Source organism: Oncorhynchus nerka, linkage group LG14 (assembly GCF_034236695.1).
Source record: "Oncorhynchus nerka isolate Pitt River linkage group LG14, Oner_Uvic_2.0, whole genome shotgun sequence".
Taxonomy (NCBI): Eukaryota; Metazoa; Chordata; class Actinopteri; order Salmoniformes; family Salmonidae; genus Oncorhynchus; species Oncorhynchus nerka.
In genome coordinates this window covers 36,877,389-36,903,925 of record NC_088409.1, presented here as the reverse complement: position 1 = coordinate 36,903,925, position 26,537 = coordinate 36,877,389, and the positions used below count along the sequence as shown (strand labels likewise).

At 41.2% G+C, this 26,537-nt stretch overlaps 2 protein-coding genes across 3 annotated transcripts in view; both read right to left on the bottom strand.

Annotated features, from left to right (window-relative positions):
• LOC115140958 (Golgi-associated kinase 1A-like) overlaps window positions 1–8,626 on the bottom strand; it is a 28,004-nt gene extending 19,378 nt beyond the window's left edge. The window contains exon 1 of the mRNA XM_029679483.2: window positions 8,210–8,626. Coding sequence (XP_029535343.2) covers window positions 8,210–8,212 — 3 coding nt within the window. The 5' untranslated portion in view covers window positions 8,213–8,626. The remainder of the gene's footprint in view (window positions 1–8,209) is intronic.
• Window positions 8,627–9,493: 867 nt separating this feature from the next.
• LOC115140957 (ectonucleoside triphosphate diphosphohydrolase 3-like) lies at window positions 9,494–25,860 on the bottom strand. 2 transcript variants are annotated; one of them, XM_029679481.2, is made up of 10 exons: window positions 25,758–25,860; window positions 23,251–23,370; window positions 20,659–20,776; window positions 19,096–19,255; window positions 18,621–18,780; window positions 16,843–17,073; window positions 15,890–16,150; window positions 15,671–15,781; window positions 14,797–14,934; window positions 9,494–11,072 (listed from the first exon to the last, which is right to left on the bottom strand). In XM_029679481.2, the coding sequence occupies exons 2-10, from the start codon at window positions 23,365–23,367 to the stop codon at window positions 10,881–10,883; spliced, it is 1,488 nt and encodes a 495-aa protein (XP_029535341.1). In that variant the 5' UTR covers window positions 23,368–23,370; window positions 25,758–25,860; the 3' UTR covers window positions 9,494–10,880. The 2 variants fall into 2 exon arrangements, with proteins under 2 accessions (XP_029535341.1, XP_029535342.1); XM_029679482.2 differs by lacking the exon at window positions 25,758–25,860 and adding an exon at window positions 25,693–25,738.
• Between the last annotated feature and the right edge of the window lie 677 nt (window positions 25,861–26,537).

Sequence of the window (26,537 nt, the reverse complement as noted above, 5' to 3'; positions counted from 1 at the left end):
GACCTCCATAAGTCTGGTTCATCCTTGAGAGCAATTTCCAAACACCTGAAGGTACCACGTTCATCTGTACAAACAATAGTACGCAAGTATAAACACCATGGGACCACGCAGCCGCCATACCGCTCAGGAAGGAGACGCGTTCTGTCTCCTAGAGATGAACATACTTTGGTGCGAAAAGTGCAAATCAATCCCAGAACAGCAAAGGACCTTGTGAAGATGCTGGAGAAAACAGGTACAAAAGTATCTATATCCACAGTAAAACGAGTCCTATATCGACATAACCTGAAAAGCTGCTCAGCAAGGAAGAAGCCACTGATCCAAAACCGCCATTAAAAAATCCAGACTACGGTTTGCAACTGCACATGGGGACAAAAATCGTACTTTTTGGAGAAATGTCCTCTGGTCTGATGACACAAAAATAGAACTGTTTGGCCATAATGACCATCGTTATGTTTGGAAGAAAAAGGGGGAGGCTTGCAAGCCAAAGAACACCGTCCCAACAGTGAGGCACGGGGGTCGCTGCATGTGCTTTGCTGCAGGAGGGACTGGTGCACTTCACAAAATAGATGGCATCATGAGGAGGATAATTATGTGGATATATTGAAGCAACATCTCAAGACATCAGTCAGGAAGTTAAAGCTTGGTCGCAAATGGGTCTTCCAAATGTACAATGACCCCAAGCATACTTCCACATTTGTGGCAAAATGGCTAAAGGACAACAAAGTCAAGGTATAGGAGTGGCCATCACAAAGCCCTGACCTCAATCCAATGGAAAATTTGCTACCAAATACTAATTGAGTGTATGTAAACTTCTGACACACTGGGAATGTGATGAAAGAAATAAAAGCTGAATAAATTATTATCTCTACTATTATTCTGACATTTCACATTCTTAAAATAAAGTGGTGATCCTAACTGACCTAAGACAGGGAATTTTTACCTACATCAGCTGTCCCTCTGCCTGCCTCTCTCCTGTTCTCTCCTCTCTTTCTCTCTGAGGGAATTCGACGGAAGGAATGTTTCAAACCCATGAGATATTTTCCCAGTCGGTGGCTGACGACAGTTTTACAGCTTTCTCATACCCCACCTGTGAATGGACTTCCTTATGCTCTTCTGAAAGAATGTCATGCCAGTAGTTCTGACTGAGTCAGGGGTCCTGATGGGCTTTTAGATGTCTGTGGAGATCCGTCTGAATAAGATCTACTACTTACCCAGCTGACTCATAGGACGCAAAAAAATCAACACCTAACCCCCAGGCATATGTGTAGATCTGAGATAGTTGGATAGGTAGAATATAGTATACCACCAGAATATGGTGGTAGCTCTATCTTGCCCTCTGATAGGCCAGGTGAAATTCCAGCCATATTGCATAGGGTGTATCTCTATGGATTAATTTGCATAAGATATGTCCTGCACCTATACTGTACTGTAAATTGTAATAAGCTCCTGAGCAGCAGAGATATTCTTTGGCGGTGGGTGGAAGAAGCTTCACGATGCCACGGTCCAACACTCTCACTCCAGTGACGCACTGCACCAGCCTCCACCTGGCAAAGCCAGAAGACTCACTCACACTCACTGATGAAACCTGCTCTCCAAGAACACATTAAACATATGTTCCAACATCCTGGAATTTTGTGGAAGTGACCCAGCTGCACCCTGTCTTGAGCCTTTCCAAACCCTGCACAAAAGTAGTGCACTACATAGGGAATAGGGTGTCATTTGAGACAGACACAGGGTCTATTTTCTTGTGGGTTTTGTGCCACGGGCAGGTGAAGCTCAAAAGGCACCGTATTCCCTATTTAGTGCACTACAGCCCTGGTCAAAAGTATCGCACTAAGGAATAGGTTGCCATTCGGGACGGAAGCCAAGTGTCGGATCAGTTTGTTTTCCCAGTGGTTTGACCAACCGGCTCTAATTAGTGGTCAGGCATGTAGCACCTTGTGTGACTGTGTGTCTGCGTGCCTGTGTGACTGTGTGTCTGCGTGCCTGTGTCAACATGAAGACATCTTGTTGATTTTTTGTGGCTTTAGTACTTCTCTATAGCAGACATGCACATCAAGGGGGTATGATACACAGGTCAACACCAAACCACAGCACAGAAAAACAAAACAAATGCCTTGGTGTCACGTTTGATAGGAATTTTAATCATCACAAAAACAAAATAGTTTGAATTTGACACAAAGTTATTGTTGTATTGCATGGCTTCAGTTGAATGGTTTTCAACTCACATGCTATATGAGCTGTTACATGGCCACACAACACATCTTAGCACCTATGTAACACAAAGAACACTAGAAGAATACAGGAAGTATACAGTAGCTTCACTTTATTGAGTGGAGTCATCCTCGTCAATTACCTTTCTTGCAGTGATCTTTACCAATATTTGTTCAGCATTTGTCTGTGTTCCATGTCAGTCTAATGCCAGCTATGACAACCGCGAGGCTGGACTCCTAATAGGCTGTAGCCTCCCACTCGTTTCAGCAGGCCAGGTGTCTGATGCCTTTACCTTCTGGTCCATTCTTTTGACATCTCTTCTCCTTTAGTAGACGGAACGCTCGAGGACAGGTTTGCAGGAATGCTGAGACATGCAACAAATGCTTTACAGGATTGAAAAGAAGATTAGGAGAAGATCTGTCTCATTATTTTCTGTGTTTAGCGGAGAGGGGGAGGAGGAGGAGGAGAAAGAGGAGAGGAAGGGTGGACGAGAGGAAGGTGGAGGTAGGGATAGAGAGTGGGGGGGAGAGAGAGAAAAGGGGAGAAAGGGCGAGGGTGAATACTGTCGACGAATAGCACTAATATTACACAGAGAATAGCATCTGAAAAGAGCTCCCGAAGTAGTCTTGTTCAGTGGGAGGAGAACAGACTGGCTTGGTGGTCAGGCTTCAGGGACTGTCACAGTCATACTCTGGAAAAGCACTGGGTTGCAGCTCTATTAGCATAACCACGTACACTAGATGTGGAGGAGGCTCTCTCTCTGTCCTGCTGATATGTTGTAGTTAATCACCCGTTGAGAATGAAACTCCTGCATGGCAGAACAAAGGAGTAAATTCTCTCGCCATTCTACCATGGCAAAACGGATACACTGTGACTACACACAGAATGTTACTCAGTTAATGGGCATGTATGAATTGTATGTGTGAAATTGTGTAAAACTATATCTATTTGCATGAGTGCACATGTGTGTCTATCTGTCTGTCTGTATGGGCACAGGAGGTTTAGGGGGTATTGACATTTTCTAACATGAAATTAATTGCTTCTATGTTCATGTAGAGTATTATTGTGTGCATTAAATAGATGTTCTAGTCAGAGGGAAATTTCTGTCTCACATGACCATTTAGCCCAGCGCTGAGGTAACTTTGAAAGAGAAAAATAAGCGAGAACCTCCCTTTCAATAAACCGCATACAACGAAAAGGTTAACAAAGAATGCAATAAATCCACAGACTGATTTGTAAAACCACACAGAATATCACAACAAACAATTCTGCTGTAGTGTTGACTGGTGAGTGGTGAGGGAGAACATTTACAAAGTCCATCATCTGACAGTAATATGACATGATGGCATAGAAAAGGCAGCATGAGATCTCTCCACTGATATCAGACAGCGGAAGACCTTAATTGAATCAGTCACCACATCTCTGCTGCCTGAGAGATCACACTGACCGGAAGTGTAATGTAGGAAAACACAGCAAAACATTATGCAAGATGGCTATTCTGAAAGTAAAGGAATAAACTGTGTGGTTGGTTGAACACAGATTCACGAGGGAGAGTGGGAGAGAGAGGAAGTGGTGTTTTGAAAGTGCACTAGAGTGGAAGTAGTAATGCACATTACGCCCTAGGCTGGATTAAAGTAGTTTTACTGGCAACACACACACACACACACACTTGCACACACACTCAAACACTCTCTCTCGCTCTCTCTAGATTTATAGCAATACTGAGTTCCAAGTGACCTTGACAATACCTGATGATGCATATTTCACTGCAATGACCCCATCCCATGGGAGAAGAAACCTGCTCGTCCCATAGACTAAAATGTAAACTGATGCTCATCATTTTCCTCCCCAGTCAGCATCAGCAATATCCTCCTTTCCACTGGTCTCTTACTATACCACAGAGAGCCATTCTCATAATGGGCTAGTCATAGGTCTATATTCTGCTTTATACCCCGGGACCTGGGAGAAAGGGTGGTGAGATAGGGGCCCAAACCGAACAACAGTGCTTTTATTGTCCTCTTTAACCGAGCCTCTCTCTGAGTGACAGCCAGGCTGATACAGGTGTCCTTCTCCGCTGCACACAGAGAGACCTTCAGTGTAATGACTTGATGATGTTAATCTACAAAGGGAACTCTGCAGGTGTGTGAGAGAAAGATAGGACAGATAGAGTGAGAGAGTGAAAGAGAGATGGGGAAGAGGAGAAGTGGGGCAACCATCTGCTGCTTAGCCTGTCCTGTGAGCGCGTGTTTGTGTGTGTATGCGTGTGTGTGTGCCTGTGTGTATGCGTGTGTGCGTGCCTGTGTGTATACGTGTCTGTGTGCATGTGTGTGTTTATGCCTGTGTGTATGCGTGTGTGTGTGTGTGTTTGTGCCTGTGTGTATGCGTGTACATGATCAGCAACACCTCTTTGTTATGGCAGAGGCGTCAGTACTCAGTAAAGGAGTGTGACAACAGCCGATCTGCTGCAGTAAATGATTCACTCAGTGTGAGACTGAAGAAGTCAGCCCAGTGCTGGTTATATCAAATAAACACAGACACAAAAGAGACAAATAGAGACCACTACACATATTCTACACACACACACACACACACACACACACACACACACACACACACACACACACACCCTCCCGAGCAGCGAGCAGAGCAGGGCCTGCCTGGAGAGACAGGTGGGGAGAGCTCTGGATCACTGTCAAGATCCTGTTATCACAGTAGTCAAGTCACCAAAGGTTTTCTGAATGACAGAGGAAAACATCCTTAAGTGTGACAGGCAAACTGTATGTGCAGTACTGTGTGGATGGATGTGTGAGATACAGGAGAGTCATGATCCAAACATTCCCAAAGGCTATACTGCCACTGTGTCAAGAGGACAATCTACAAAGTAAAGCCTACAAGACAAGAGGATCAGTGTAGCCTACAGTGAGGTCATCAGTCAGTTACTTGTCAAGATATACCCAAAGAACAATGGCAATTTGAGCAGGACACTTTTGTGCATTTATTTGCACTAAATGTAAAACATTTCAGTTATTCAAATGATGTATGAGAGCAGCATGTCCTAGTGTGATTTTGAATTACAAATTGATATCACCCACCTGCAGTATAAACTGCTTAAGGTCAATTGACTGTCCTGTGGCTGTGTGGCTAGCTGCTGATACCATTGTATTCTATGCATGTAAATGAATGCCGGCCAACTGACTTCCCATGGGGCACACTGTTGATGCATTTAGCCGGCTGAATACATTTGTGATTTATTACACACGCACACACTCACACACACACAGAGACGTTAATCAGGAGCCTTAATAGTAGTCAGTGAGGCGCTGCTCTTTGCAGCGCCCTTTATAGGCCCCGTGCCAGACCCTGCCTGCACGGCGATAAATAATGGGACCGACTTGAGAGCACGTTTGCCCTTTGAAATCATAATCTAAACCTTTCACACAAAAAAAGCCTAGTCTAAACAATTTGATTTAATTGTCATGCTTCCACCAATCACGCATGTTAGTAAATTAAGGAACGATGCCTAGTGATATATGTTATAAACGCCAGGGCTTAGTTACAGCTATGAAAAACATGAATCCCCTGAGAAAGAATGTTCTAACCATATGGCTGCAGTGTGTGAGCACATTTAAGAAGGTCTGCTTTTAATCTGACACACCATGGCAAGAGAGGAACTTCAGAAGAAGGATGTTAGAAAGAAGGATTACATTTTTGGTGGAACATTGGCCCAGAATAAGCAACATTACATTCTTTCATCTTCAGAATGCAAAAAACACAAGACAAAAGCTTGATTTACCAAGCAAATTCACCACTAGTTGGTGATAGAAACCTCCTGCCAGACTTCTCCTCCCCTCCCATCCTCTCCTCTCCCCTCCTGCAAATGTATTTTCTATGTGGATTACTGAGATTATAAGCAATCTACAACCCGTCAGCGTTTTTCCTGGTCCCCAGTTGGACCAACCTGTTTTTTCATCAATAAATACACTCTGGAAACCTTAGTATCACACACAGTCCTGCAGCCACATCACCGGACTAATCTAACCACCAACCTTTTACCAGGAGCCATCTTTCCCCTAATGCTCTCTGGGACTGGGAGATGTAAAGACGCTCCAAACCCATCAGGCCTCATAAAACAGGAGCTTGTAGCCAGATCTCAGAGCTGTTATGACATGTTCCTTTCTTCCTAGTGAATATGCTCACGAGGTAGAATTCCTGCACAGTGCACACTGAAACCTATGAAAGTGTATATGTGTATAGGTTGCACTGATCACACACACACACACACACACACACACACACACACACACACACACACACAAAAAACCCAGATGAAAAGTGTGTGAGTTACAAAAGTTCAGACGCCAGTGTTTGGATGGTAATTTTGCCTACTTCACGCAGTCCTACTAGAACATATAAAGAGATCCACAGGTCGGCCTACTGTAGAACCAGTTTAGGACTAATATGAAACTGTATTTGACTCCAGTCTTGTCATCACAATTCAATAATTTTAAGTACTTAACCTTATCTTTAGTCTATGGCATAAGGGAAACCTAATGTTAAGAGGGCGTTGTTTTGTCCCCCTGAACTGCAGTGGTGTGGAGTCCTGTCCTCCTAACAGATTTACTTGGAAGCCAATATTACATGGGTCATTCATAATGCATTGAGACAAGCACTCCATCCTGTCTGAGACAGGAACCATGGGATTATTTGGACTGCTCTGCGTCGAGACCTACTGCCTGGAATATGCTATTTGACAACGGTTGGCCTTCCCTTTAAGTGCACAAAGTTACGGTGCTGCTTTCACTTTCAAAGCAAACCCAGGAACTGAAATCCCAGCTGAGAATACAACCATGGATGGACGGGACTCACACTGCCCTGTGTCTAACCAATATCCTGTGGAGTTTGAGTTTTTGTGTGTGCCTGAGCACAGCAGTGAATTCCAATGGGGCCCCAAGAATGACTTGAGGCAGACTTGAGGTTGAGGGTGTAGTCAGTGCATGCTTGTGTTTGAAGAGAAAAGATGCCTCTCTCTACCTCACTTGAGCTGGCTGAGCACAGAAACATTGCATGCAGATGGAGCTGATCACTATTCAAATACAGTCTAAGGTGCCAAACACTTTTTGTTGTTGTTGCCAGGAGTGAAGTAGTGCTCCTCAAAATATAAAAAGAACACAATAACTAACAGGTTGTAAAATCCATGACACAATATGCTTCATTTAAGGTCCAATAGATGAAAAGTTGGAGTTATTCTTGGATTCCACGGAGCTGTTCAAACCAGGGTCTCCTTTCTACATGTATGGATTCAATTAAGAAAATATGAGACTGCATTGACTGGCTGGTGGAACTGGGAGACTTGATTCCTGATCACCCAGTCGAAAGAGTGTTTTGACTAAAACTTTTTCTGTAAGTGGGTTTACTATCAACTTGAATATTTGTAAGGCATGAACATATCATTTTCTATCAGATTAATATCATACATTCTCATGCTTTCTCAATATGCAAGATAATCAGAATATTAACGTTTATTACTTCTAGTTTCTCCACTCATTCTACTGATACTTTACTTTTACCATAAGTAATGACACTTCACAAACGATCAGGAGTCAATGCACAACAGACAGAATGGATAGTGGAAGTCAGCTCTTAATGCTGATGTGTCAAAATATGAACAATAACCAAATGCTCTGAGCTGACCACTTTCTTGCTTCTTTTCCTTCAGGCTAAATTGGATTACAATTCCGTATCACATGAAATAAAGGCACATAATCATTTCGGCGATAGTGTAGCCTACAGATAGAATTGATTTAGCTGTTTTAGCCAAACAGTTTGGAAGTTCGCTATTCTGCAACTTTATCGAGAACAGAATAAACATAATTGCAGCAAGAGTATGCAAATTCAGCACCTTCACGTGGATGCATAGCCAAAACAAAAGTTTGAAATTGTGCTATCGGGCAGCAAAAGGAGAATTCTGATTTAAGGAAACATGAACCACACTTACCATCGTTTTCCCCGCCCGGGTGCATTCCACAAGGAACGTTTACAGCCTTTACTATAGTGCAAACACGTCCGGTGATGCCATGTAGATATGGTTACACAAACTGTATTGAAGACTGGACAGCATTGGTTCTGAAGATGCAGCGTGCATAAAGTCTCCAAGCCCCTCCACAATGCTTTTTCCATATACTATCACTTTTGAGCTATGTTTCATCTCCATCTACAGGCTACATTGCGGTTGTCATTATTGTAGGGTACCTTGGCATTAATAAAGGTAACAATACATCTCGCAAATCACAATACTTAATTAGTCCCCAGTACGTTTCAGTGGCTTCAAACTTTTGTGGTAGCCTACTTCTCCAGAAGAAATCCCAACCTACAGTTTTGCTTTAGCGCAAAGTGGAGCAAAGCAGCCCTCACTCCCGAGGGACCCGTGCGTTTTGGAAAGTTTATTTCACAGTAAAAGTCCTCTTTCTGGGACTAGATGGGTATTTGGTAGACTCTAGAAATGCGCTTGAGAGCAGTCGGCCTGCCCGCGCAGCGCTTGCGTGGTCTAGCTGTCCATATATTGGATACAGGCGCCTTGCAATTGCAGAGCACGTTTTTAAATGAGTCATGAAGCCTAATTTAAATAACAGACACGCACATAGCCTTGATGGATGAGAGCAATAAATTATAAGAACCAGACCCATAAAAACGAATTAATGTTGCTTTGTATCCACTTTGAAGTGTGCTTGAATTGTAAAGTACTAGGCTGACTATCCATCCACTGGCATTGGAGTCACAGGGGACAGATCTAACAGATACCCCTTACCAACTAGGTCTATAATCTTAACTAATAACACATAGAGCTATTTTTTGGGACAAATATTAGGCCTAGTCTTGGACTAAAAAACATGCTCAATGGATAGACCTAATCTCCATTGAAAGTGATGTGTAGTCTAGCACTAGGCTTGATCTGTGTCTGGGAAACTGGCCCTTATGGTTCTATCCTCTGAACAAATTAAAACACAACAGACAAAGGATGTCAATTTGTGGCTAGTTAGTAAATCTTTATGGCCAAGGACTGCCCCCTTCTGGTAGCTACTGACCGAGAGCATATTGAATTGCAGTCGGAGAAAAAAGGAAAATGCATCCCAAAATGCATCCCAATTCTCCACCGGTCTGAAGGGGAAAGTACAAGTGCATGCAATTGTGGAGAATCAGAACACATACCCAAAGGCTACAGGGGGAAGTAGGCTAGGTAAGGTAAAGAAGAGGGAGGAAACCGATATAACTAGCTGGAGTCTGGAGATGATAACATCATGGGTGATGTTCAGTTTATTGTTAATATGGAACATTCAACCAACACAAAATGACTGTATGACAAGGATTTGCTGATATAGTACATCAGACGAGAAACATGCAAGATCTCGGAGGTAGATGATCACATAACCGATAATGCCATGCCATCCAGCAAAATATGTAATAAAGAGATTGTAGTCATTTCAGGTGTTTTCCATGCTACCTTCAACCTTCATTCAACCTCCTGATCTACAGTACTGTATAGCCGATGACTTAGTGCACACGGCGATCATTTTTGCTCAGCAGTTCATTATGCAATTAATACTTCTCTTTTATTTTACTTTAAAGACCAATTAAGCATTTGAAGTCACTGAATATCTTAGAATTATCTCATTCGTCTGTTTGGGATGAGCCTAAAGCAGCGAACAAGATCTTATAATGCATTACTGACCCTCAAGTGTATATTCTCACTGAAAACACTCAAACAAGCACATGGAATAGAGATCCTTTCAACAGCGTAAGATACATTATTATGTTTTGTATAATTTCAGCCAGTGGTTTTGAAAGTACCCCTGCAATGAATATGATACATTACAAATTCCAATTTGTACAATATGTTATGCATTTGTAAGTGCTTAAAGAGGCAGTGCAGTCAAAACGCGATTTCCCGTTTTTCAGTATGAAGTCAAAACAACACTGTTCGGTTGGAAGGGAGTGTTTGGCCCACGGTATGACATCACAATCTGATCTGAGTATTTTGATCAATGACCAGTCAACTTTTATTAGCATATGTATCATCCTACTTTGAAGGTGTAAGCGGGGTAGGCTCTAGTCTAGAGTCTAGATGATCCTATTTGCCAATCAGGGCTGTGTTTATAAACATATTTACATTTATATCAACACACCCACATGATCAGACTGAGCATTTCAATTGTAAAGGAAGCTCTAAATAAATAATAACAAATATATTTGGAGTTATTTTCATGAAATAAAACACACACAGTGATTTATTCAACATATAGTGATGATTATTTTAAAATCAAATGAATAAGACTCTATGTGGGCTTTAAGATCCTGTTAAATCTCTTTAACTGATGATGACAATATCTGGTGATAATACCTTGCACCTGTCAGTGTTCTATTGTTGCCTGCTGTAACTGTGTCTGGGTGGGACCAGAAGCACTTTCCTCCATCGGGTTTAACTAGGGCTGTACATATTCTGTAACTTTAACAAAATTACACGTTTTTTTTAGAAATCCTGGTTGGCGGATTCCATTCCCTCCTGATTCCAGGAATCTTCCAAAACAGATTTCTGGAAAAAACACATTTTGAGAAAGTTACTGTAACTCTAGGTTTAACTGTAATTTGAACACTCTGCCCTCTACTGGGGGTCAGTAGCAGGCGCGCACTGCCTTGATGATCAGGAACATGACACTGACAATGGTGAGGGCGGTGAAGAGGAAGAGGAGGCCACCGAACACAGAGTTGGCCATGGGCAAACGCACTAGCTTGGCCTCAGCAGGGATCATGTTGGATGTATGTAGCATGTAGCCCAGACTCCAGCCTATATTTGTGTTATGTACCTGGAGGGGACAGAGAGACAGTGTGAGGAGAGACAGACAGACAGACAGACACTCACTTAAAATAGACTACTGACCATGAGCCTGTACACCTGTCAAACAGGGGTTCCCAGACCTTTTCACTCAGGTCATTTTACCCTCGCGCCCCCCTGCCGACCCCTCGGGGGCACACCACACAGTAGAGAATTGACAAAGACAGACAGACAGAATTGTTTGAGGACAGACAGACTCATTTGTAATAAACTGTCATAGCACCAATTTAAAAAGTTAATATTGGCCGTTGATTACATCACTTTTTTTGCATGGTGGGGTGGAAAACATTTTATTGATATCAAAATGGGATCACAGGCCAAAAATGTTTGGGAATCCCTGCTCTACACCATAGCCCCTACACCAGAGGTGAACAAACGTTTGGGCTTGGTGGGCCAAAATATAATCTAAGTGGTGGGCCGCAGGCCGAACAAATAGACATTATCTATTTTGAAAAATAAAAGGTAAACAATAGTTTTTTAGCGTATTTAAACAATAACTTTTTAGTAAGCGCTCATAAAATCACACTTCAAACATTAATCAAATTGTAGCCATATAACTTGACAACTATCAACACATTCTTATGACCAGTATTAAAGATGAACGAAACAAAGTAACCGTTGTGGCACAGAAACTGCTACCAAGTTTATATGAAGCACCATTTTGGGGGCCCTAATCAAGATTTGGATGGGAGGCCCACCCACCTCGTGGGCAAAACATTTTAGTGCCCCCCTCTCTTGGTAGTATTTTGTTTTTGTTTCTTGCAATGTTAAAGTAAATTCTGTGCAATTCTACTCATGTTTCCATAGGACGGTGAGAAAATGTTGCAGTTTCAAAGGTAATATCCTGAAATTCTACACATTTTGCCATGATTTTGTTTGTTTGTTGTTGTTGCAGTTTTAAAGTGAATTTCCTGCCATTCTACACATTTTGCCATGACTTATGCCATGTTCATATGTTTTCTGAGTGACTAACAAAATCAATGTGGGCCCCCTAGCGGTCAGGGCTCGTGGGCACATGCCCTGCGTGCCTGGACTGTAATTTGGCGATGATTAATAGTAGAACTGTAGACTGCTAATGCACTAACAAATTTAGAAATTGCACCTTGAGTATTTTACTTTTCTAACTCTGACTAAGCCCCCCCCCCCCCAAAAAAAAATATTCTGGCGGGTCAAACCAAACGTTGGCTCACAGGTCCCAGTTTAGTCTTCCCTGCTCTACACCCTAGTTAATCTCGGGTTAGCCCAACACTAAATTCTTTGGTCAGCTTCTCGATTAAGTTCTGGGTCCCATACAAAGAGATGAAAAGATGATAAAACAAGGACTGGAACCAGAAAGAGGAGCTCCACTCTCTCTTTTTGCATGTTACGGGCAAGTCTATTGGCTGAATGTCCCCTTATAATGTCCTCTCACCTTTTGAAATTCCAAAGATGCTAACACCTGCGATATCATGATTTGTCCAAATAACCAGTGATGAAAAACCTAAGCACCGGAACTATTTCTGTTCGTTAGCCATCGGTGTCCATGTTTAAACATAGCGTTTATGTTGTCTGCCTACAAGAGATTACACCATAGGAGATGGACAAGACTGCATGAAGAAAGACAAGACTACTGACCCCTAACCCCTAACCCCTACACCAATGGTATTCAAACTTTTTCCATGGGACTCCTTTTCTTCCACATGAATTTCTGGGTGCCCCATTTTTTCCGTTAGAAATTATGGCGATCCCACTCTACCCCAAATCTAACGATACAACCTTCAAATCGGTACGTTTTGATTTTCACATCACCAAATAACCTTCAATTCATAAAATACATTTATTCAATAAAATTATAGGTTTCAAGTGATCTTTCTTAAAAAACATTTGTATATTGTCCCATAAAATAGAATGTACTCTTAATTTTTAACTTGTCAACACCACCTTTGAATACCACTGTCCTCTATAACCTAGGGGACAGACAAAACAGAGTGAAGAGGGGATACCTACCTTGTCCAACTGAATATATTCAACTTAAATGTGTCTTTCGCATTTAACCCAACCTCTGAATCAGAGAGGTGTGGGGGGCTGCCTTAATCAACATCCAGGTCTTTGGCGCCCGGGGAACAATGGGTTAACTGCTTTGCTCAGGGGTACTACAACAGATTTTGACCTTGTCAGCTCAGGGATTCAATCCCAACACTCTAACCACTAGGCAACCTGCCATCCCTATAAAGACAGAGGTCCTCACAAATTAACCCCAGATGGTTCAGCACAACTGATCTGTTCTCCTTAGTAACTAAGGCTTAGTTAAATACTTACAGTAGTCCCAGTAGTCATGGAATGCATTGCCTCTGTTTATTTAGTTGAAGAAGCTTAAACCCATCTTTGCAAAATCTCAAACGCTTCACTGCCACACCTATAAAACACTATCTCCTACACCCCAGCCTATGGGATAAAAAAGATTTATGGGACGAACAGACTTAAAACAGGTCATTGCTCAATTCCAAATTGTCACCTAGCCTCTACATCCTAGGCACTACATTCAATCTGATAGGATTGGATGGATACAGTATAAAAATTATGTCAATATCTTCATATTACCTTCTGATTGGCTAGGTGGAAATATCTCCCTACTGATTCCACCTATCCAATCCTCTCTGATCTACATGAGTGGCAGGAGAGTAGGCGCGAGTGGTCGATTTGGAGTTCAGAAATCCTGACCCTTTTCCCAATTCTGGCATCCTCTATCATATATTTTTTGCTACAAGCCCTCACAGTCTCACATCAGAATTAGAATCATCCATGTTTCTCAAACGTCAAATTTCGAAGTTATAGATGCTTATGCCCATCTGCCATTCCCGTTCACAACACCCTAGCAAAACCGAAACCTAATTGAAAGTAACAGCCTCACTGTTGCCCCTAGTGGCCGGTTTCCACGTCATCTCCCGACGTCCTGAGACATGGATGGACGTTGAATTCTGACTTGTATCAAGGGTGACCTGGCTGCTTTTTTAACATCAATAGTCTACTGGAAAAGGCTGAAAGACAACAATGCATAACGAACATTACAAGTTAGAAGAATGTTTGCCGTTTATAAATAATTGAGGAAAACTATGCCCCCCGGGGGGAAAATGACTCAAAAATCTGTCTTCCCTTCCACTGAAGAAGTCATGTCTTTCAACCCCCTCTGATGATGGGACGAAGGGCATCAATTTCTCCTGACACTCAAAACACAAAGGACAGAGAGACAGTAGCTTGCTTGTTTGTACGAATGAAAAACAGAGAATCATCATCTTGGGGGACAAATCCCCCATTTTTCATAATGTCAAACAAGCTACTGTAACCAGTCTGTATTGTGCTTTGATTTTGAAAGAAATACTTCATGTTACACTTCATTGAGTCTAACAGACTGAAAGACTTCAACTGGAAGTTCCAGTCTGGACTTCCATCACAAGTTCCATTTCCTGGGGGGCATAGGAAACGATTCTAACCGCTTCCTTGTCAAGATCTTGGCCTCTGTTAATTATAGTATACCCAACATTTATATTGGTTTCCAATGGAATGAGTCACTCTCTACTTGTTTGTTTCTCTTTTTGCAGTACAGTATATGACCATGAAAACATTCGTTACTACAAACTATGACAAATTTTGCACTTTCATTTGGAAGCACGTGTTTGGATCCTCCAAGGTACCTGGCTGTATTCTGCCACACTTACCTGTTTTTGGAAGTCAATGTGTTTCCAAGTGTCTTTATTGAACTTGTAGCCATTTACAAGTAATGTCTGGACGTAATGTGCTGAATAGCAGTAGGACTTTCTGTATTTTTCAGCTATCCAGGCCTTTTTTAGCTTGAGCTAAAAAAAGAAGAAAAACAAACAAACATTCCATTTGTCTATCCATGACATTTTCCATGTGTTGAGGCAATTCTCTAATAATTTCTTCGAACGATACATTTCTAATAATACATTGCAATAGCCTAGATAATGGTTGGGCAGCACCCCTGTCTTACAAACAATGCATCTGTTGTCTGTGTGTACAGTAGTTCCATTTAAAACACCACCCAGGAAAGGTCCTCATAAATTAACCTCAGACGGCACAGTACAGTTGACCTGTTGTCCACTTTTTTATATACCAACAGATCCCAATAGTCATGGAATGCATGGTCACTTCTTCTCAGGTGGAGTAAGCTTACACCACATCATTAAATAGAACAACTATTTACTCATATTTTACTTCTATGCTTACCCCTATTTTAGCTAATGTCATGCTCTTCCCTTTCTCTGTCACAGCTATAAATGTGAAAATTGCTATACAGATGTAGGATCTTAATTTGATCACTCTTTCATTGCTGAGAAACTTGCAGTGTATTTTGTAGTGTATTCTAACGTTTGTCATTTCCACTTTGAAATTTCAGACTTAATAATTCACATTTCCTGATGCTGCAGGATTATTTTCCTGCTGTAGCACACTGGCTCAAATTAAGATTCTACATCAGTAGCTGTCAGTGTAAAAGGGCTCACAGTGGGCCAGTCCATGGAGCAGTGACCACTACCACCACCACCAACAACTACAACAACAACATGGACTCACGGTGGGCCAGTCCCAGGAGCAGAATTCCCAGGTAGAGGAGTTCCACTGGTCCAGTTGTGAAATGCCTTTCAGCTCGACAGCCTGAGCAGTGTAGAAGAACCCAGCATAGGCCTAAGGGAGGGAACATGGGTTAGGAGCTCAGACAGACACAATGTTTATTAGATAACTGCAAAATATGCCCTATATATACAGTATGTCTGTCTGTCTGTCTGTCTGTACCAGAAAGTCCCCGGGTCCCACGGATGGTTGGTATACTCTGTCAAAGGAACAGTTCTTCGTGCAGGTCAGGTCAAATATGGATTTCACCACGTCCCTACAGGCTCCGTTGTCTGATGACCCCTTCAGGGTGATCATCTGCTTGGGATCGTAGTCGGCAGGCGTCTCTATGCACTCAGTCCCAAAGATGGACTCAGCCGACACAGTCATGTTGTAACCAAGATTGAAGCAGGGGTTGGTCACATGTGTAGCGTTCTCAGAGTTCTGATCGGTGAGACAAAGAGAGCACAGTAAAAGTATTTACAGTATGTCACTTGAACATTCATGAAGAAGGAATCCAAATGATCAATAGCTGAGATTGAACCTCTTTTCTACTGTAGTAATTACAGCGTTGCTAGGCTACACAGGTACAAGAACAACTATAAGTAAAGTGGGACCACTATTTACATTGTCTCCTCAAAATGGCTGTCTTCAGCTGTGCATGCATTATCTACCATCCTAGCAAAACAGACACTTTTCGACCATGTTTGCAAAGAAAACCATATAGAAATGGACAGATCAATACGGGTAATACCATAATGCACTTTGCCTCATCTCCGAGAGACAGTAAAGTGTCAAGGTAATGAGGTGTCCTCAGATTTCTTAGGATTTGGTAATTAGATATTAATGGGTGTTATGGACTAAGACAGAAGGATTGCATTAATTACAAAAAAAAGGCACTTAGCTAAGTATAAAAGCATCATCATCATCATCATGTTGACAATGCTGCCAGGAACGAATGTGAGGGATGACATGATAACAGATTCTGGGTTCAAATAGTATTTATTTTTCTTTACTGCTGGAATAGTCCCAAAACTCCAAACCCACCCCATTTAGCACTCCAGGCATAACCAATCAGGTATTTGGAAGAAAACAAATACTATTTGAAGTAAACCCAGATTTCCTATACACAGTACCTTCACTAAAGCAGCAAGGACTCTCTTCTCTGCCTCGTTCTTCCCATAACACAGGAAGCTGTGAGTGTAGATGTTGTATTCGTATCCATAGAGGGAGACCCGTACGATGTCTGTTCCCTGGGCGTTGGGATCTGGGAGGGTGAACGCTATCTGGGTGGACGCCCCTCCTAGATCCATGGAGCCCACCATCTTCCCTCCGGCAGGCCGCACCCACATGTTCCATATGTTTCTCTTCAAACCAGAGGATAGATTGATGTTTGCAAATCAATGATGATCTTTATGAAAAACAATGATGAGAACTGTACTGTATTATGATAAATGCATTCTGATTAAAACCCTACACTGCTAGAATAAACGTTGCTATATTGAAGGGTTCAATGGCTCGCTTTATACATGGTCCTCAAAAAGGTTCAATATAGAGCCGCCAAACAGTCTTATTTTAAGCATTGTAGAAGCTAAGGAACTTGTCTGTCGACCCTGCATTGAAGACCAAAATTGGTCAAATTATTTGTTATCAATAAAAAAAATATACCAGTTCCATTTAAGGATAAAAAATGACAGCTGCACCATACAGGTTGTAGATGGGAAGAGATGTTTGATGTGCTGATTCCATAGCACATGGTTTATTAACTGGTATACAAAACAACGCCGGATTCAAAACTGGATTCAAAGACCTTTTCAATTTAAATGATAATACAAAATTCTTGCAACCAATAGAATGTATTGGGGATACAACCGTCCCAACACTGCAGATTTCTGCTGTGAAGGGACAGAATCATTAGGTCACTTGTTTTGGTGCTGCACATATGTAGCTTGTTTTTGGTCGCAGGTTCAGGAATAGCTGAGAAATCACCACATTTACCTAAAGCTAACTCTGCTAAAAGCACTGCTGGGTGACATGAAAAGCCCTGGTCATTCGATCAATAATATAATAGATCTCTTATTAAAAATGCCCATCTTTAATTTACAACTAGAAACTATGAGAATAGAAAGGTTCAGAACATTTGTGAAACATCACAGCACTGTTAAAGAATATATGGCAAATAGAAATCAAAACTGGATGATTTTCAGAAATAAATGGGAGGGGTTGAAGATAGCTGAAGGGTAAAAAATTTAGAAAATAAAAGATCACTGATGTAAACTGTACTGTGTCCATAAAATGTATATAATATGTATAAGCTGGAAGTAGAAGCCTAAGTATTGCCGTCCATTAGTTAACTCCAATTAGGGGAGGGGTGGTAGGGTTATGGTCAAATAATAAAGAAGTCAAATATATTTTAAAAATAAGAAACAAATATGTGGAGGATTGGAAATAATTGTCTGCATCATTTCCAATCCCCCATATATTTGTTTAAATATATTTCCCTTCAAAACCATCCAGTTTTGATTTCTACTTGCCATATAATTATTACACTGATATAACCAACAATCTATCTGCAATATTGATTTTGTGTTAAAATGTCCATTATTTCTTTATGTCTTTATTTTTGATCCCCATTAGCTGTTGCTGAAGCAGCAGTTACTCTTCCTGGGATCCACATAAAACATAAAACATGACATAATACAGAACATCAATAGACAAGAACAGCTCAAGGACAGAACGACACACAATTAACATAAGAGCAATAGAACAAAAACATTGTTCCTACATACATTTACACACAATACTGACAGTTCCCCACACATCACTACATATACATACAGTATGCCTAAGAGTTATTTAGGTCATTCTAAAGTTATTGTAAAGGTTTTGAAGTTAGTGTAAAATTGTAATGTACCTCCAGGAAGTTACCCAGCAGGTAGTTGACGGTGATCCATCCGTAGAGCCCTTCCTCTTTCCCTGACATGATGGAGGCGTTTTGGAAGTTAAACGGCAGGGATTGGAGGTAGTTCTGCAGGTTCTTTAAGATCTCATTGGATTTGGTTTCATTCTGTGAACTTGTAATCAAGAGAGAGATACATTTTGAGGTTGTATATTATCTCCAGTCCAGTGGAGAATTTAGAGATCAATAATAGGTCTACAGTTGGTTGATTAAATATGGTGTAAAACCTATTAGTATTCTGTGTGTGGGATCAGTATGTGTGCATGTGTGTGCATGTGTGCGCATGCACACGTCTACTTCTGTATCTACCATGGATCCATTCCCAGAAGTGCAACAACAGAGATAGGTCAGCCAGATAGACTGTAAAGGACCATACCTAGAAGATTGGTGAGGTACGCTCACAATGGAGGAAGACAAACCCACAACTCACTGTAGCAGTCTCATCCCAGCAGTTGCCCCAAGGTAGAGGACGGTTGAATTGTGTTGGTCTGCGGGGACGATTTTTGTGATGTTGTTCATACATTCTCTGATCGACGCCCAGGACTGTTGGTCCTGTGCATTGTCAACTAACATATCCGAGATACCAGGCCCTAGGGAATCAAATCAGACTGAGCTCAGAGTCATACAATACGTATTATCTAAATCACAAGCAAATTGTGCGCTAGACAGCTAGCAAGACTGCATCACTAGACAAAACTGGATTACGTTTATAGTGTTTTCAACCAGGTTCTTTAAGGGCAACTCCACCACTTTTCAACCTCATTTTCATTATCTCAGTGGAATAAAAAAAAATTTTTAATTTTTAAAAATCTCCAGCACAATACCAGTTTCAACATTTGTGAAAACAGTACAAGTGTTGTAGAAAAAAATATAAAGTTAAAAAGTTGTACCCGATGGCTTCATTAAAAGTGAAAAACTGTGATTTTCAAACACTATGAGATTTACGGTGACAGTGGGAGCAAGAAAACACCCTCCATTGGTCTAGAAACTTAGGTTGCTGCTTCTGAGAATCACAGTTTTTAAACTTTTAATAATACCCTGTGATGTCACAGAGAAGCATTATTTTAGGACTTTCTGATCTTTTTAACCACATATCATAGAAACACGCTTTTTCACATATGTAGACACTGGTTGGTGCTGGAGATGATGAATATGAGGTTTAAAAGTGGCGGAATTGCCCTTAAACATATTATATAACCAGGAGTGTGGCACACGGTACTGAAAGGCTGTATGAGGATAAGTGCATTTCACAGGCAAGTCCCTTTCCAAAAAGTAATGTATTATGGCATCTTCATAAAAAAGATGGGGACAAGGCCATCCCGAGTGGCGCAGTGGTCTAAGGCCTTTGCCTCCCGAGCGCACTGGGGAGTTGCAGCGATGAGACAAGATCGAAATTGGGGAGAAAAAGGGCATAAAGTACAATTAAAAAAAGGTCAAGATTGTGACCTGAGTGAGAATGTCGGGTTCATCACATTACGATGCAGACTCACCAGTGACACTGCCTCTCAATATGAACATACAGACTCCGTTTTTAAATGTCGATTATTATACAACATTCTTGTCATCAACAGAATGTTATACAGCATACAGTATATGAGGCATACAACCATCTCAGCTCTGCAGGTTTAAGCTGCGAAGAGACAGAATCATTAGATCATTTATTCTGGTTTTGCCCCCACGTAGCTTGTTGTGGTCACAGGTTCAGGAGTGGTTGAAAAATCACAACATTCATCTAAAATTAACCCTAATCACAACATTCATCTAAAATTAACCCTAGTTATAATGGAAAACCCTATCATGTACACCGGATATGTCTCAGTACTATGTATCCACATTTAATGTGTTTATCCCCAAAAAATATTTATGTTTTTGTAATACTGAGCATGTATGTAAAATGCATATTTCACAAAATAGCTGTGAATATAAAGTTACTTTAGTCCTCTGAAGAGGGTTGGGTCAATAAAAAAAGATTTTTAAAAACATGCAGACTCACCAGCGACCATGCATCTGAGTGTCTGGCTCACCACTCCAGTGTTATTTTGCTTCTCGGCTGGCCATTGATACAGATGCACAGTAGAGCGGGAGGAGCCTGAGTCAATTACTATGCCATACTGCACACAGAGGAGAGCAGGAAAATCACACTACATATTCAAGATGCTAGTTCATATACAGATGTGTTGTCTTAATTTGATCACTTTGTTGTCGCAGATTAGCCTTATGATTAATTCACTAAAAACCTGCAGGTTTCTTTCTCTCTCGCTCACTCGAACGCTAAAGCACCAGACAGAATAAATGTCCTACTACTGCAGGTCCTACTGCTGCAACATTCAAATGTACAGAAATGTATCTGAAATGCAGCCGTACACAACTTTTATTTCATATAGGTTAATAACACAAGATAGACATTGATCTCCACTACGATATACAAGTGTATCCAAAATGCAACCATAGGCTACACCTAAATGATAGCCTACTCTAGCCTATCAAAACTCATTTCCCGTTAGAAATGATCCTTTTTTCTTTTTTTGAATAATCAAATCCTCCTGCTGCAGGATTACTTCACTCATACAACGAAACAGGTCAAAGTCAATTGATACAGCTATAGTGGATCTGAACCTAAGGAGTGAAAACATACTCTTTACTGCTGTCCAAACAGGAGGAGGATTCTATTAGATGAAGAAATGATGCAGTGGCACGCACATAATCGTTTTATAATGAAAGGCAATAACGTATGTTATGGTAAACAACCACTATCCCCTAAAGTACAGTCCATCAAATACCTCACAATTATTGCACTCCGTTCCTGATTGGTTAGAAGCACAATGATTGCACTCCGTTCCTGATTGGTTAGAAGCACAATGATTGCACTCCGTTCCTGATTGACTAGAAGCACAATGATTGCACTCCGTTCCTGATTGGTTAGAAGCACAATGATTGCACTCCGTTCCTGATTGGTTAGAAGCACAATGATTGCACTCCGTTCCTGATTGACTAGAAGCACAATGATTGCACTCCGTTCCTGATTGGTTAGAAGCAAAATGATTGCACTCCGTTCCTGATTGACTAGAAGCACAATGATTGCACTCCGTTCCTGATTGACTAGAAGCACAATGATTGCACTCCGTTCCTGATTGACTAGAAGCACAATGATTGCACTCCGTTCCTGATTGACTAGAAGCACAATGATTGCACTCCGTTCCTGATTGACTAGAAGTACAATGATTGCACTCCGTTCCTGATTGACTAGAAGCACAATGATTGCACTCCGTTCCTGATTGGTTAGAAGCACAATGATTGCACTCCATTATGGTGTGATTATTACTTCCATAAAGCTGAGAACAGGGACAGAACGTGAATACATTTTTTAAAATGCAGCTACTCTGTAAACACAGGAAACACTCACTCAGGCATGAAGACAAATCCATAGAAACGTTTTGCTCTGACCTCTAGAACTAGATTCTGGGTCAAGTTTGTCCTCACATCAGTCCAAAAGGACTGATTGTGTGTATTTTTTGTGTGTTTGTACTGGCATATACTGATAGATGCAAACACATACGCACACTACATGTTATTGTTTTTAAATGTATGTAAATTGTAAATGTTATGTGTCAGGCCAGAGTAAGACTGGCTGTTGCCATTGGTGTTGGCTAATGGGGATCCTAATAAAGTAAAAAAGGCAGCAATAATGCATATTCCAGACTCAGACCTGGATTCAGACAGGCCAAATATTTGCTATCTTTGAGTGTTTGGTTGAAAACAGGCCAAGTATTTGCTATCTTTGAGTGTTTGGTTGAAAACAGGCCAAGTATTTGCTATCTTTGAGTGTTTGGTTGAAAACAGGCCAAGTATTTGCTACCTTTGAGTGTTTGGTTGAAAACAGGCCAAGTATTTGCTATCTTTGAGTGTTTGGTTGAAAACAGGCCAAGTATTTGCTATCTTTGAGTGTTTGTTTGAGCCTGTCCTGGAGTGGTAGATGGGAAGGTTTTGCACTTTTGTGGATTACTTCCATTAGTACCATTCCATTGTGTCAAGCAAGATTAAATAAAGCACTGCTACATTTTTTGGAAAGAAAACAAACTCTTTGAACCAACCTCAGAGTCTCAGTTCCTGCGGTGTTGAAGTTAGTTTTCCCTTCTCATATATAGACCTGGTGTGCTGACTAAAGGTGATTGGTTTCCATTTCACAGAGTTAAACAGTAGTCATCTTTTGATTAATAAGAAATTGTGTATTAACCCTGTAACCCAAAGCTGTATCAAGTCAACTAGTCAAGTGTCGTCCTTCCTTTCGAGTGTGTCCCACTCGCAGCAAATGTTTCCCCAACATGGACCTGCCTTGAATACACACCACCCTGGTCTTTATAATGCCATCTACGCTAACTGCCCCCATTCACTGTAGTTTGGCCTGACTCCTAAACAGGCTGTAGAGACCCAGTCTGATCTGTCACCTTCTGCTTGTGATGATTGTCTTGATGTCTGGGTAAATTCGAGGTAATACATTTACATTGGAGTTATTTAGCAGATGCTTCACACTGTCAATACAGCTATTTGAGCAGAGAAGGATCAGGAATGTGGTTGTTGTTTTTACCTTCAGACGTGACTCAAAGACACGCTTATGACCCTGGATCACGGATATTGTAATGATGACAGCCAGACTTGCCAGGAGAAAGAAGAAAGCTAGATATGTCCCAAACTTGCAAGCCATTTCCTGTAGGGCAGAGGACAGTTTTAGCTGTTGACATTTGACATGTAATGTATCATGTTGTCCAGGTCTTACACAGACTGAACAAGCCCCAATGCAATAAGCAGGGCTGCTGAACCCTGTTCCTGGAGCGCAACCATCCTATAGGTTTCTGCACCAACCCTATAATCTAGCACACCTGATTCTAATAATAAGCTGGTTGATAAGCTAAATGCACTGTCTGTTTTTTGTTTTGTTTTGTTTTTTTGAGAACGTGTGGTTATAAACGGTTATGACACAGTAATTACATGCTTGCAACTGCCGATAAATACAGCAATTATATCACTAGTATCTCTTTCTTCTGTGTGTCAGTGTCATCACCTGTTGTGTACGTCCCAAATGGCACCCTATTCCCTACACAGTGCATTACTTTTGACAAGAGCCCTACAGGCCCTGATCAAAATGAGTGCACTATACAGGGAGTTGGATGCCATTTGGGACTTAGGCATTGTGTCATCAGCTACAGGACTGTCAGTGGTCTAGTTTAGCCTTAAAGTGACTGTTTCTGTTTATCTCTCTGAACAAGCACACTGGTCACAGTTATCATTTGTGAGATGAAAGACTCTGTGGGAGCTATTTCCAGAGCTGAAGCCTTTCACAAACTCAGAGGTAGTCCAATGTGTTTCACAACTTGTCAGGGATGTTTGATAATGTTAAATTAACAACAAGTCTGTTGTTCTTTCTTAAAAGAATACCGTAGGCCCCTCAAACTCAACGCTGGACCTCAAACAAGTTCCACTGTATTTTGTCATTGTTCCCTTCTGATCAGGGACTGATTTAGACCTGGGACGCCAGTTGCTTGCAATTCATGATCAGGTAGAACAGAAAACCAGCAGGCTCCGGAACTTGTAGGGTCAGAGTTGAGTACCCCTGCTGTAGAGCTTTTCTAATTGTATAGGGATCTGATATGTAATGTAGTGGTAATATTATGCAAGGTTACATTCTTAACCTTTTAATTCAGACCATCTTGGTAACCACTGGTGTAACTGCATCCTTATGCCAAGAATGACTACAAAGTAGTCAACAACAAATATATTGAGTATACACAAAATCGAGGTCACAAAGCATTAGGCCTACCTGTTTTGAAAGAGCTTACATAATATAATCACTGATTTGAATGAATTAAGATACAGAACACATATTCTTGTTTCAGTCACTTTACCTTCTTACATAGAGATAAGAATTACACACCACCCTGGACTTTATAATGCCATCTATGCTAACTGCCCTCATTCACTGTAGATAGGCCTGGTTCTTAACAGGCCGTAGATACCCAGGGCTCTATTCAATCCGTATCGTAGTACTTCAGTGTTACAGCGCGATTGAAATTTAAAGGCAATGTTCCCACATTAGCAGAGACTGCATTCACGGTAAATGCTGTCTTCTGTCTCTGAAATGACCATTACATTTCTATTGCGCAATCTGTAACGCTTCAGGGAACCAGACTGAATAGAACACCCAGTCTGATCTGTCCCCTTCTGTTTGTTATGATAGTTTTTGATGTCTGGGTAAATAAAAGGTAATACACTGTCAATACAAAATCAAGGACACAAAGCAAATACCTGCTTTGAAAGAGCTTACATAATCACTGATTTGAATGAATTCAGATGCAGAACACGTTGTCAACTTCTTACATGGAGATAATACAAACCACAGTGTGTTAACTGTCCTGAGAAATGTGTATACTGAAGTAGAATTGCATATCAATTCAGTAGGTTAACTAACCAACAATCTTTCAATGGGAACAGTGAGAATGCATTATACCGCTGCTTTCTGTGTGTCATGTTGCCTTCAGTGTCTGAGGGTGAGATGTTGACCTCCCCCAACCTATCGGCACTGTGCCCCAAGCATCTTGCTCTTCTCCGTCTCTACTGAGCAGTTTCCGCCCCAAGGCAAGGCACAATCTCAGCTATGTTTTTATTCACGACTTGCTATGGTTAAAGAGTTCCATGAGAACATGCACACCAAGACAGTGTTTCTTGCTGTGGTGCTTGGAATAAGACAAAACCTGTCCTTATGCACCTCTTTACCTAGTTATTTTGTCAATCTCTTAAAGTTCAACATTTGCTTAGCTTAACATAGTATGTTTTGAAGCTGTATTCCTTCACAGGAAAATAGAAAATTGGAATAAAGCGTATTGTTATTATTAATTGATCGTTATTATTAATTACATTACCTTCACTGAATTACTCAAATGAATTGCAATACACACAACAACAAAAAAACAGATAGAAGGTTATAGGCTTAAATATGAAAGGTCAGAATGAGTAATCTCACACAGTATCTTACCCTGCTGATAACAATACATCCCCCCTGGTCTTTTTCTGAATGAATGAGGAGATCTGTTAGCTTACCTCAGAGTGAGTGTGGATCTTCCTTCGTCAGTTGGAAGCAGCAGAGCATAAGTAAGTGATCTGAAGAATACAGCTCCTCATTCCTCATTGATCAGCCTAACAAGAGGGAGGGGCCTCAAGCGCAGGCCAGCAACACCCAACAGAGGCCCCTCCCATCTGAGAAGACAAATATCAAGAAAGCAGTGGGATGTTTGTTGAACTTATATTAGGAGAAATAGACAATAGAGATAATCTACCACACAACAGCCTTTATTTAACTAGGTAAGTCACTGAGAACACATTCTCTTTTGCAATAACGACCTGAGTTAAATATTTACAGTTGATCGGCAGAGGACTTATTACAAAGGTCTACGGAAAGCCCAGTGAAGAAAACAATGCATGGAGCATTAGTTAGGGTTCGACCCAATATCGGGTAAACTGTAGAAAGTTAAGTTTTACCATCCGACACAGGTGAGGTGAATCAACCCAGCCTATTTAACATACAGTACAGTACACTCTTAAAATTTGTGGTGACTCGAGGAACCCTGGAGATCCTCAAGGAACCCCATGGAGTTCCTCAAGGAACCATTGCTAGTCACTTGTTCATATTTGCACCTTTGGTTGGTTGATAGGTTCCTGTAGCAAATGATTCCTGGAGGAACCCTGGACTGGAGGCGTGGCTTAGTAGGATTGTGGCTTACAAATAGACATTTTCTGGTAAATTACATTCCTGTTCATCTGTTCTGTTGTATTGTCATTGCATGTTGAGGTTGAACACTGACAGTTTTGTAGATTCATTGA